Below are 13,553 nucleotides of genomic sequence, written 5' to 3' on the forward strand. Positions count from 1 at the left end.
GAAGAGGGAAACGACAGGAGAGGGTATGTCGGAACGCAGTTGATGGACACATTGAAATCAGGGAGAGAACCACTGTTTCTTGGAGAAGAAGAAGAAGACTATAAGAATAAGAAGAGCTTATTCACCTTCTTCACCAACAGTTATATGAGAAGATCGATACCACTCTGACTTCTGTCCGGGAAATATGCAGCGGGAGTGAGAAGCCTTTTAGCGTAGCTTAACATAACTACTGGGAAACAGCTCATTTGATTACAGATCCACCGCTCCCACCCAATCAACGCAAGCATATGACCCCTGCCTACTGGGAACTTCTCATTCGTGGAATATGATTACAATTCACGATTCTGGTCATGAGTCTCGGCGAAGGGGAGACATACGCTGATCCACTTATGTGTGTGAAGCCCCGGACGTTTAAGGGCATCAGAGATCTGTAATTCCATTTGTCCCTCTCGTTTCATTCATTATCCGAATTAACCAGCCAGCACCAAAGAGAGGTAGCGTGAGGGGATCGTCAAACACACAGCAGCTGCTCCTAACGCCTCCATAGCTTTCTAAAAGTGGATTATGTGCCAGGACAATTCTTGGAATTGTTGTCAGGAAACCAATGGAAAGTCCAAACAAGTTAGGGTAACCCTTGAGCCTAGGCCTAACCCTACGCCTGAATTAAACAAATGAGATTCAGTATAATGTTTCAAATATGGAGCGTTAGAGCTGCTGCAGAGCTAATTTCTAACCCTTTGACTGCAGCCGGGCAGTAGCAGTTTCCCTCTGTGTTTCCAGGCCATAGCTTCAAATCTATGAACGTAAGGGAATCGATCTATGAAGACAGTTGGATTGTGATCAAAGTGGTTGAGGAAGTATTTTCCTGTCTTTTAAGACAAACACAAACATGTTCCTTCTTTACTGCACACTAACACACTGTGGCGTTTGAGACGGGAAGTGGTAGAGTTTCAGTTTAAGCAATCCAACGTGCGACGGTCAGAAACCTTTAACTCCCCAGCGAGGATGCAACAAGACAATGACTCTTTGTGTGTGCGTGTGTGTGTGCTAAAGAAGCTAAGGGGAAGTCTTAGGCAAAGTAAAACCGAACATACTTGTGTAACTACAGATGATGCTTCCACTACACTTATTCCATTATTATAATGTAGCTATAAACAGTTAACTTATTAATGCATTGTTAACATTTATCTGTCTATATGTTGTAAATGATTTTTGTCCATTATTTTGTGTTTATTAAATAATTTATAGAAAACTAAATCAATAAAATTACACAACAAGCAACAGGTCAGTTTTTGAGAAAATTGTAAATACAAACAACTTTGTGTCGCAATAATTTTTTTTTTTCTCATTTTCCATTATCCTGTTTCTTGTGAAATCATCAGATTCATCTTGACCCTGAAGTTTGGAATCATGAAAATGACGTGTTGATAAATCAATGAGCAGGTGAATGCTGCACCATAGATTCTGTCCATATGCTGGACAACAGATGACAAATTCTTCGGCTTCAACTGGATTTAGCTCTTAATGTCACTTTGCAGTAGGAACAACGAAGGAAACACATATTAAAGAAAAAAATATTTCAATATTTATTTGCAGTATAAACATGTCTCATGTTGTTTCCATACACTGTACATTACATAAGGTCAGTCGTATTTCCTTCAGAGGACAGAAAGTTGAAGCTGCCTCGGTTCACACGCACCCTTGTTTTTATACACAGACAGATTGCATCTTGTTTTAAAAACTGTTTACAGCACAATACGAAACAGCTATTCAACATGTGTCTGAAGCTGTAACACGATGCAAGATGCATTGTCAAAAAAATCCCTGAAAAATTCCTCACTGAGGTAACATTTTTAAATCATTCACTTTTTCTTTCACTTTGTGTTTTTAGGCCGCTGCTCCCGCTGCTCCCGCTCGCTCATGTCTTTACCTCCCGAGCACATTCCTACCGAGATGTAGCTACAAGTTTAAGGACACAGAAACTGCCGTTCCCGCGATCTGGCAAATTTATAAACAGAGAAAAAGACTTGATTTCTCTTTCATTGTTACAAAGACACAAAACTCAAGAAAGCAGCTTGAAATCAACCATTTCCTTTTTTTAAATAGAAAAGCTCCGTACTGAAATATATTTCAATCCTAGGGTGCAAGTGATCAAGTCCTCAGCGTTTTCTTTTCTTATTGTAAGTGGGATATGACTCCGGACGAGGGAAGTCCATTCAAGCATGGTAGTATTATTTTCATCTCTGATGCTATAATGAGAGAGGAACTTTTGCATATAAATTCATAACATATATATACTTATATATATATTCATATAGAAAGGCCACAGGAATAGCATAGAGCACAATATATCAAAACAAGACGGGAAAAGACCTTGTAATTATTTAAGCCAGGTGGTGTAATCTTCTAGTGTGAAATATAACTGGCATGCTGAACCACAGCTCTGGCTGTGTGAAGCAGTGTGTGTCTGTGTGTGTGTGTGTGTCTGTGTGTGTGTCTGTGTCTGTGTGTGTGTCTGTGTTTGTGTGTGTCAAAGAGGGCATCTTTCAGGTTAATACTGGGCACAGCGGCCCTACATTTTTGGACACCCTAGGAGAAAAGTTACTTCAGTCCACAAGCCATAATTGAACTGGATGTTGTATAATCATATAGAAGAGATATATAGAGTATAAAAGAAGAAGAATTGAAAAATTTGAGGTCTTGAGTCTACAAAATACTGCAAAAAAGGTGTTTTGATATATTGCAGAGTAACAAACACGACCTCGTGTGACCCGTTACGGTAAAACGACAGCTGGCTGTCCGTTATTACCATGTTCTGATTCAAATAACAGTTAACAAACATTTATTTTTATTTTTTTACACAATGCTTTTTTCTAAAGTGAGATACAAAGAGTATTGAACAGTCAGCATTAGAAACAAGTTAGAAAGATTATATAAGGCCAGCTGAAACCAGCCCTGTTCTGCTCCTGTCCCCTCGGAAACCCAGTTCTTTGTTTCTGCTTTGACCCCGTCCACATTTTCACTTTCAAACTAACGCTCTGTACTTCTCTGTAAGAGACTGGGCCTCATGCAAAACACACTCTCACAAACAGGTCCGTTGTTATCACATGTGAGTAATTTGTGAGAACTAAGTTGGATTTAGGCCTGAGGAAGACCTCTAGATGGAAACGTCACTAATAAAACTAAAAGGAGCTGGAATACTGCAATGTTAGTGCTTTAATCCAGCACCCATTCCACTGAGGTTTTCTGGATTTGCTCAGGACGTCTCTTAACTTTTTACATTCACCTCTTGTTTCCTCTGCCATACAAAGTAAACTCATGAGTAGTCTGGACCTGTCGTGTGAGTCACCAACAGTCTGCCTTTCTCCCCCAGGCGGAGAGAAACATGTTTGACGTATAAATCTTTATGAATTGAAGGTTTGAATTTGTTCCAGACTTACGTAAATGCTTGAGTTCAAGTTTTGACTGGCATGAGAGTTCACACTCAGCTGCCTCAGCATCTTTCTGCTGTTCACAGATCTAAACATCTGATGTTCCATCTGGAACAGAGCATCACCTGTCGCCTGGTGGTATTCCCTGTCTCACTTTTAAATATCAGCAACCACTTTGCTGCAGCAAGATATGTTTTGGCATCAAACTCATATCTACGATGAGTGTAGAATAAACACTCTCATGTGACTGATGTGTTTTGGTCTCCTGATTTCTGACATGGTCCTCAGTATGAACTTCTACTTATTTAAATCGCATTGACATACTTGTGAATGAAACTTTTTTACAAATGGAGCGAGACAGGTCGCTTCACGTGGTTATTTTTAGTTGCCCATTAAGGTAATGGCCACGATTTCCGAAAATGTACCTCTTTGTTAATAATTTCTAAATCCGACTTTGCAGGGAAAAAAACTGATAAGAAAATGAAAATGTTCTTGCATGAGCCCGAGTGTATCTACAAGAGTTGCCCTAAGTCCATGTGCTGCAGCCCTAAAACCAGCCTAACCATAACCTACATTACTAACACAATTATCGAGCAGAAGGAAATTTGAACGTTTTTTAAAAATATTTTTTCTGAAAATCACTGCAGGATTCTTTTTAATTTGTTTTTCAAATCATATTGAACAAGTTTAAGTGCTACTAATGTGGACCGGGTCTGAGAAAACTCCCTGACCACATGCTGTCGCCGCCATGTTCAGCAGCAACAGCAGTTAAAAAAACAGTCCTCAGCGTTCATCTCCCAACCCGGTGAATCGACATCCAACCTCTATCATCCTATTTATCATTTTTGTGTTTATTTCATTGAATATACCCGAGGCTTGAGGGTAATTCAACCGATTCTTTGATGAAATAGGGAATCCCCCGCCAGAAAGACCTTCCTTTCCATTTTCTCCATTGCAGCTAAGGGACGTGAAGCTATTAAGTAGGTTAAGTGCAGTCTGTGGCTGAGTCCCCGTCCACAACACCACAACCCTGACACAGAAACCGAGTTACAATCACAGTCCCTTGTCCACGAGTCCCTTTTTTTTTGGCATCTATTTGGTACCTGAAAGGAACCGAAGATAGACCAACAAATCAAACCAGCTCCTCTTGGGCAGGAAGAAGTTTGCAGTGTAGGTAATACATGAGAGTTGAGGCACTTCTTTGCCCGACATCGCTGGAATAAGCTGCCCGGAAGTGTTAACACTACCCAAGATTCTCCAACCCCAACTCGAAGCTCTCCCCCAAGTCCCAGCCTCAAAGTACAAGAGTCCCGGCGGTTAGAAAACCAGTTTGGCAAAAACACAGTAAGACAATACGTTGTGATGAAATAACCAAGGAAGTTCAGAGTCTGGTTTCAGACTGAAATGAAACAACTTAGGCAACCGGATGAACAGTCATGTTGGGGAAGGAAGTAGGAACTGGGAAGTTGCACTCGAAATCTCATGCCAACATCAAATCTGGTCGCACATCCGACCACAATTCAACTGGCAACTCTGTGTCTGGTGTAACCCACCGTTTGACTCTAACTCATCCCTGAACCCTGAACCCTGGTCCTTTGCCCTTGGCCCAGCTCCTGCTCCCCCCCCACTGCACGGTGCAGCTGTCTGGACTCGTCGCAGCCTGGGACTGGCCCTCTTCTCTCCTCTCTCCCCTCCTCCCCTCTGAATGTCTATGTATCTGCCTGCTTCCAGCACCGGCTCCAAGTGCCAACAAGTCAATGGCTACACCACTGTGCAAACTGCATTAGGTCATTACAAACCCAAAAGAAAATCAAAACAAAACAAAAAAGAAGACAACTCACAACAATTTTCCTTAGAAGCCGTTGCCACGCCCACTCTCCTTTAGTTTTACAATCTCTTTAGCCATTATTGGATTGGATTACTTCGTTTTTTTGGGACAAAGATAAAATTTCTGTGTAAATATTTATATATCGTATAGATTTGTGCATGAATGTACACAAAAATATACAAAATGCATATAGACATACTTGTTAAGGACTGCCCATACAATATCTGCTATGTACGTTAACATACATACAGTACAAACATACATACATTTGTTTATGTGTGTGCGCACATGTGTGTGTGTGTGTTAATTCCTTGGTTTTTAAAAACTCTACATTCAGTAGAGCGAGATTTCCTACGAGTAAATCCCGGATTCTCCACTTGGCACCAGTCAGCTCAGCTCGGGGGGGCCGAGACAGAGACAGAGACAAGGACGGGACCGGAGGACGCCGTCGCATCACAAGTCGAGCGCCGCAGACGTTCCCCTGCCCCCGACCTTTGTATGAAGCTGTCACCCTTCGCTCAGGTTCTCAATCAGTTCGGTCTCCTCCTCTCTGAGCTCTTCCTCAAGATTCAGTCAACTCTGAGGAGGACGCCTCTGTCTGTCAGTTCCTCGCTCTAGGTTTCTTTTCTTTTTTTTTAAATCACTCGCCTTCCCCCTGTTAACGTGGCACCTGTGACCTCCGCTGTCCGCCCGACGCTGCTCCGTGGCCAGGCTCTCGGACAACGAGCTTCAGGAGGCGAAAACATTCATTACAACTGCCTGGGTGAAGCAGGCTCAAGTGCAGCCACTTGTCACCATGGTAACAACACCAGCTTGACCCGCCCCCCCCCCCTCCCCTCTCTATCCTCTGATTTTCATGTGGACTCCAGCGTGTCCAGTTGAAACACATTGTGATTGGTCGGGGTGGTGAAGAAGAGCTGGTCGTGCGGCGGGGAGGTCGAGTGGTTGTCGCAGGGGCTGTTGAGGCCCAGCGTCCGCTCAAAGTCCAGGAGCTGGCCCATGAAGTTAAAGTTGGGGGAAATGTTCGACTTTTTACGCTTGACAAAGTCGTAGGCGTCGTTGAGCGACAGGTTGAGCTTCTGCATCAGGTAGGCCACCGTGACGGTCACCGAGCGGCTGATCCCGGCCAGGCAGTGGACCAGGATGCCACACTTTTTCGAACGTGCCTCGTCTGAGGATGAGAGGGGGGGGGATATGAGAATAGGAGAAAGCATGAGAAAGAGGATAAGACTGTTAAAACCCATAAAACCCTGTATCATACATCTAAGACCTTAAATTATTAATGAGCAAGAAGATTTTCTAATAAAATGGAATGGCCTTGTTGAGATTTCAAGCACGTTTAAAGGAGGGGTAAAGCTAATCGTTAGTTTCATCACCCTTCTCAATATAACCAAATATCAATATAAAAAACGAGATGGGAGTCATGTAAACTGATCAAAGCAATGACCTTTGATTTGACCTCATTCACACGAAAACAAACACTTCTACTGTGTCAACAAACAAGTATTATTAGTCTTTTTAAGCAACTTAATAGGCAAAAGGACAAGATCATTGATCACATGAAGAATCTAAATAATTGTTGTACTGTGACGAAACAGGACGGCTACAGACATGTCCTGTGAAACTGTGATGAATGTTATATGATCTTTTTTTCTTGATATTTTAAAGACCAAATGATTAATAACGACAAAAAACGACAAATTTGTACTGAAATGATTTGTTAGACGCAGCCCAAATGTGGTCACAAGTAAAGTCATAGCAAGTAGTGATGTAACCAATATTAAATTGGCAAGTTTTGACAGTTGAATTATCATTTGAATGATCACATGCTACATTTAGTTGGATTTTGGAAAATTCGTTAGACAAAACAATCACATTAAAGACATCACTCAACATTGTTTTCTCCTTTTTAAGTTAAAAAAACAGGGTCACTGAAGGTCACTGAAGACTGATACTGATCATCCAGCCCTGATTGAACACCATCTATTCTATAACACATTGACTCCAATGCAAAATATGGAAAAAAGAAATTACAAGTGCTATTCAGAATATCATTTCTCAATGACAGCGGCCAGTCGTGCTTCATTCTGCTTTCTAGCTCTCAGTCTGTATAAAAACATGAATAAAAAAGAAACATCTTACATTATTAACAGGCTACGTCCATCCACCTTTTTCGAGCCCTCGCACTTGCATCACTAAAGGCCATTAGGGCGAGAGTTAAGTGCTTCTTTCCTTTCTTTCTTCCCTCTCTCACTCTCTTTCATCCTCTCCGTTATCGCTCTCTGCCTCTCCTCACTCTGCCTCCGACTGCATCTCTGGTTGCAGGATTGGGGTCAGATGGCTCACCAGCTCAGGCTGCCAAGCGGAAGCCAAATTAAATTCATATGCGATGTGTTCTTGCTCCCAACAATAAAAGAAAAGGGTCAAACATCCTCGTCGGGAGACTTGAACCAAACGATACGAGTCCCAGAAGTCGAATAAGTAACCCTAATCTGCAATGAGCTGATCTCTAGAGCATTACGTCACTGCAACATCCTTCCATTTGTCAGGCTGTGAAAATAACAGAATACCCCCCCCCCCCCCCCCCAGGCATTTCAGGCATTTAAGGAATCCGCAGTTTACAGCAGCAGCACAGCGCGAGGTCACATCTTTCTCAACCCCGAGCTTATCTCCTTTACCCATAATTACCCTGCGGTTAAGATGTGATGTAATTCCTGCACATTACAGCCAGTCAGGCAGCGCCGTTTACCATCAGCATGAACCCAATCTGCCACGACCTCTGGCTCTGGCATATGTCACACTTCCTCACACCTACTAAGAAACATTACCCCCCCCCCCCCCCCCCCCCCTCGAAGAGAAAGAAAGGTCAGGGGTCTGGACAACCTAAGACAAACATAAAAGCTCTGGCTCCGAGTCATCAGAGAGGGAATTCGCTCATTCCCGAGGAGTTAAGTCACAGGGAACGATGGACTGTGCTTGCAGCGGGACTGCTTGGCATGTCATGTTGGGGTTGTCCTTCGGGATGTCTACCCTCATCAAATGCTGCTAGAGACTTTGATTATTGATGATGTTTTCCTACACGTGGCATCTATTGCACTTCTGTCCGTCCTGGGAGAGGGATCCCTCACATGTGGCTCTCTCTGAGGTTTCTACGTATTTTTACCTGTTAAAAGGTTTTTAGTAGTTTTTCCTGACTCTTGCTGAGGGTGAAGGACAGAGGATGTCACACCCTGTTAAAGCCCTATGAGATGAATTGTAATTTGTGAATATGGGCTATACAAATAAAATTTGATTGATTGATTGATTGATGGGAAATGCATGAGAACGGTGATGAAGAAGCCGGATGAGAGTCATGTGGCTTCAGTTTGCTCTCAGTCTCCCGAAGATCCATTCCCATGTTTTATTCAAGACCTTGTTTCCAGTGATTTTAAATTCTGATATTTCATCAGTGAAAGTGCAGCATAGAAATGCTCTAAATTCTGTCTGAAACGATTTCCAGGAAACTGTTTCAATGTAAATAAAAAACATTGTCTTGATTTATATAGATTTAATAAAGGAGGGTAAACGTAATCTAATCAAATCTTTTGTGTGTTGGACTGTTGGTCGATCAACACAGGCAATTTGAAGATGTGAACGTAGCCTTCCCAACAACAGCGATGTGCATTTAAAACCATTTGATGACATTTTAATAAACAAAACGACAAATCGATAGATGATTACCATCGATTGCGTCTCTACAGTCACCGCAATTTGATTATTCATTTGATATTTTAATAATTTTCGGGGGAATAATACAAAATATTCACTGGTTTCTGCTTCTGATGTTAGAACATCTGCTTGAAAAGTCTTATGATGGTGAAAATAAATATTTTAACAATGTTATCCACACAATTATGCAGATTTTAGACATGTTACTGTACAATTTCCCTTCCTTATAATCTTATATTCCTTTGGGTGAACTGGTCACAGCAGGTAAACAGACGATGATGAAGATGTATCATGAGTACATAATGATTTGTTTTAAAGTTGTATTCCAGTGAAACAACCATTATTTTGAAATGATATAACATTACATTATATTAAAAGTTATTGTGTAGTTTAACCCTAAACAAAACCATGTTTATAGTTGACTTTTGACCTTTTATAAATCCTCTATTAATCAAGAAAACTATCGGCGGATCAATCAATGATCAAAATACTGCTGTTAATAAATTCATACACGACAAAAACACGCCACCTTTACTCACCGATGAATGAAATGGCCTCTGGGAAAAACTGCGAGAGGTTCTGGCTCCAGTGATCGGAGATGGGGATCTGTTTGTACTTGAAGTCGCCCTCGTGCTCGAACATGTTGGGCAGGTTGGGCGTCACGTTGAGGATGTACTTGATATTGTACTTGCTGAGCACATCCAGGTTGGCGGAGTCTTTGGCACAGCCCAGGTAAAGGTAGGGCAGGATCTGGACGGGGAATGCCGGCTGGTTGCTGGGGAGGGGGCTGCCCTCCGACTCCGTGGCGCTGCCCGGCTCACGATCCGATTCCCCGTCGGAGCAGTCGGAGCTGATGCGCAGCCCCCCCAGACCCAGGACGGAGGTCGGCGGGGAGCTGCTGGGACAGGAGCAGTCCAGGTTGGTCTCACAGTGGTCGGGGTACTCGGACTGGAACTTGTTGAATCCCCCTGGAGGACGAGGAGAGGACCAGAGGAGAGGGTCAATATTTGGATGGTGAAAAGAAAGTACCCACAGTTGTATAACTGTGAGTTTCAAATGCACAACTGAGCGTGTTCAAAATGGCAGCTGCATTACACAAGAGGTGAAACAGAACAAGAAGCATAACAACATATTAACACTACTAGTAAAGAAAATACTTAGAAAAACAAAAAATAGGTACTCATATTTTAAGTAGACAAACATTTTACTTCAAATAACACATGTTTTAACTGTAACCAGGCAGAAGTGAAGGTCAAATGAAATTCAAACTTGAAATGAACTCTGGACGTTATGGACAGAAATGATATCAAGATAAAACCTTTCATTTCAGTCGATATTGATAATTATCATGTTAAAGGTTAAACTATTATTTATTGTAAGTGAAATGTACAAATCTGACGTAGATCCGTGATGTCTCATACCTCCCCACCGTGCTTTATGCATAAGAATTATGTTGATACAGATTGTTATATCGCTATTGATGAAAATTATATTGCGATAAGTATTGTTATTGTTTCATCGCCCAGCCACACTAGTGTTCCTCTGAGTCCACCATACTTTAATATAGCACTACATCACACACTGAGGTGGCAGATGATGTTAAACGTGATATTTAAAGCATTATGAATAAAGAGGCTGGACATGGATGTGCCTCATTGAAAAACATCGAGCCCGGGGAGAATCAGTCAGTCAGTCAGTCCGTCAGTCAGTCAGTAGTCCAGTCAGTCACTCAGTCAGCCAGTCAGTCAGTCAGTAGTCCAGTCAGTCACTCAGTCAGTCAGTCAGCAGCTCTGCTTCATCACAGCTCTGTGGACTTTTTGTGAATGGCAGCTGGAATTGTGACACCACTCAAACATTGCTGTGATATTCTAGAATCAATCAAACCCATATCTGCTGCTACTGCTCCATGTAATGTGTGTGTGGTGCTTTCATAACTCGTTCTCCTCCGCACGCTGGTGGAGGGTTTCAGAGTGTGTCTACGATTCCTCACTTCCCTGTTCATTCATGAAAAAAAGAGCCAGTCTTCTCCTAAAGGAACACACAACATGGCGGGGCCATTTCTTTTTTTTTTCCCCTGTTGCCGCATTTAATTGAAAACATCTTTGACCCAGCTCCATAACAACTGTTCAATGTTTCTCTCGGATAATAATTAACACTGAGAATGACGACGTTTTTATGATAAGAGAAGTGATCCTGTCGAGCATCAAAGTTCAATATGACTTCACACGCTGTTACAGTGTGTCTGTGATGATGTAATAATTCTTTAGTATAAACAGACACAAGTGAGGGCTGCCTCATTCTGATTAATAATAAATAACAGCTCAGAAGAAATCATCTGGATTTATGCGATGTTTATTAGAATCTGTAATAGCACTTGTTAAAAGCTAATATTAGTGCCCTAAGTATATTTTTGAAAGCAGACAGACTTTGAAGTGTTTTTGTCTCACACAGCAAACATCTGGAGATGAATCCCAACTCAGGTATCCATTCATTTCATTATAAATAATCCAAATAGACCTTTATGATCCCATACTAGGTGTTCTTGAGGTGAAGTGACTCTAACATGCTGATCTGCATATGTCCTCTAAAGGGGACAATGTTCGGACACCACTTTTCTCTCAGTTTCTATGTTAAATTGACCACAACAAACATCCAGACCCTCGTATTCGCTGAATAAAAGCGGTCTTACCCTCCAGGTAGAAAGCCTTGCACCCGTCGTCCCGCAGCTTGTGCAGCAGCAGCCCCAGCACGGAGCTCCCCAGCCCGGACTCCTGCCGCTCGGAGGTCGCCTCGTCGTACAGCACCACCACGTCCGTCTTGCAGCGCTTGACGAATTTCTCCTTGTCCTCGTTGTTGGGGATGATGGAGCGGATGGGCAGGTTGCCCTTCTTCAGCCTGCGGAGCATGAGGCCCGGGATGGCCAGGTTGATGGCGGACTCGATGTGCGAGGACTCGTACAGCTCGTGGGCTCTGCAGTCCAGCAGCAGCAGCGCGCCGGCCCCGGACTCCAGCTCCTCCTGCAGCCACTCCACGCTCTTCCCGGACAGCATCATCGTCGTGGTCGCGATCACGGAGCCGCTCCACGGGTCAGTGATGACCATCGGGGAAACGTGACTCCGCCGCTCCGCCGCCGTGACATGAAGAACCGCGCGCAGCGAGAAGAGGAGGAAATCACGGCGCTAAAAAAACTTGCCTCCCGGACACCGCCGCTTCTCCGAGGGCGCGCACACACACACACACGCACCCAGCACACACTGCCACACTCATCCGACACGCGCGCACCGATGCCTCTCTTGGCTGGAGCAGGAGGCTCCAACATGCAGAGGTGTCCTCTCGCCCCCCCCCTGTCAGTCCACCAGGAGAAGCGGAGTTTTTCACTCCAGCCCATCGACGTCCATCCGAGCGTCCGGCTCCGAGGCGTCCCGCAGACCAACGACACGGCCCCGAAGGAAGCCTCGTAAGCGCCTCAGGAGCTCGCTGTGCGGGATGAGCTGCCGCCGTTAAAGTCCATAACTCCGGTTGTTGTCCCACACGCTGGCCCGAGGAGCCTCTCTGGTCTGTGCCCGACGCGGGATGCGTTCAAGAGGCTGAGCTGCTGCGAGGAGGGAGGAGCGGGGAGTTAAAGGCGCAGAGCGGCCGCACGAACCCGCTGTTTTCACCACTTCACCGCTGCTGTCCATTCATTGACCGGCTACACAGCACAGTGTGGTAGTGAGATAGTAATAATGAAACATAATAAAGATAAAATAATGACTGTGATAATAGTAAACGATGATAAAAAAACAAATAATATGATTCAAATGATGATGATGGTGAAAAGGCTGATAAAGATGATAGTAAAAATCTACAGTTTTACTTTTGAATTTTGGAAATTTGACTTTTTTCTTTTTATTTATTATATATATTAAGTTCTTTTGTACCTTGCATCAATTTGCTTCTATCTTAATTGAACTACTGCACTGCTGAGCTGACCTGGTTCTTCTCATTAAATACCTTTCATTTTTCTGTTGACCCTCTGTTAACTGCTTATGCCAAATAAAACTAAATCGGGTAAAAAGCAAATGAGAGTCAGAATACATGGCGACCTGTGCTGTTCCTTTATGTGGAGCAGGACAGTGTGGTGTCTTCACTGGAGCAGGGATCTCTCCTCTGGTGCGTTTCCTTATCTGAGCTGAGGGTCAAAGGGTCAGAGCGTTGTCTATTCTTTAGATTGCCAAGGCCTCTCTGGAAATGTGGAATATTTGCTGTTGGAATGTGAAATAGATTAAAATCGACTCGACTTCACATTGTTTCTCAGCGTTCTCTTAGTTGTAATCCCAACTCTGTGTTAGCTCCTAACTCAACACTAAGCAGTAGGTATCAGGTGGGATTGTTACCTTAATGTTCATTTAATACAGTCATTAAATGTAATACTGCTTTAGTGGTGTAACACTGAATTCTTGGCTCACACCAGCAGGAGTGCAAAGTACATTTTCCTCCGGTCTCTTCACAACCTTCACTCAATCGAAAACACCTACATCTCATCCACACCTCCACACACTCAGTTACAAATCAATTACTGGACACGTTCCCAACTGAAAATTGCT

The 13,553-nt window shown here is 43.3% G+C and overlaps 1 protein-coding gene across 1 annotated transcript; it reads right to left on the reverse strand.

Moving 5' to 3' along the window:
- Positions 1-1,562: 1,562 nt before the first annotated feature.
- dusp7 (dual specificity phosphatase 7) lies at positions 1,563-12,208 on the reverse strand. Its single transcript, XM_062405021.1, has 3 exons — positions 11,657-12,208; positions 9,507-9,935; positions 1,563-6,430 (listed from the first exon to the last, which is right to left on the reverse strand). The coding sequence occupies exons 1-3, from the start codon at positions 12,066-12,068 to the stop codon at positions 6,114-6,116; spliced, it is 1,158 nt and encodes a 385-aa protein (XP_062261005.1). The 5' UTR covers positions 12,069-12,208; the 3' UTR covers positions 1,563-6,113.
- Between the last annotated feature and the right edge of the window lie 1,345 nt (positions 12,209-13,553).

The sequence above is a fragment of the Platichthys flesus genome, chromosome 2 (genome assembly GCF_949316205.1).
Source record: "Platichthys flesus chromosome 2, fPlaFle2.1, whole genome shotgun sequence".
NCBI lineage: Eukaryota > Metazoa > Chordata > Actinopteri > Pleuronectiformes > Pleuronectidae > Platichthys > Platichthys flesus.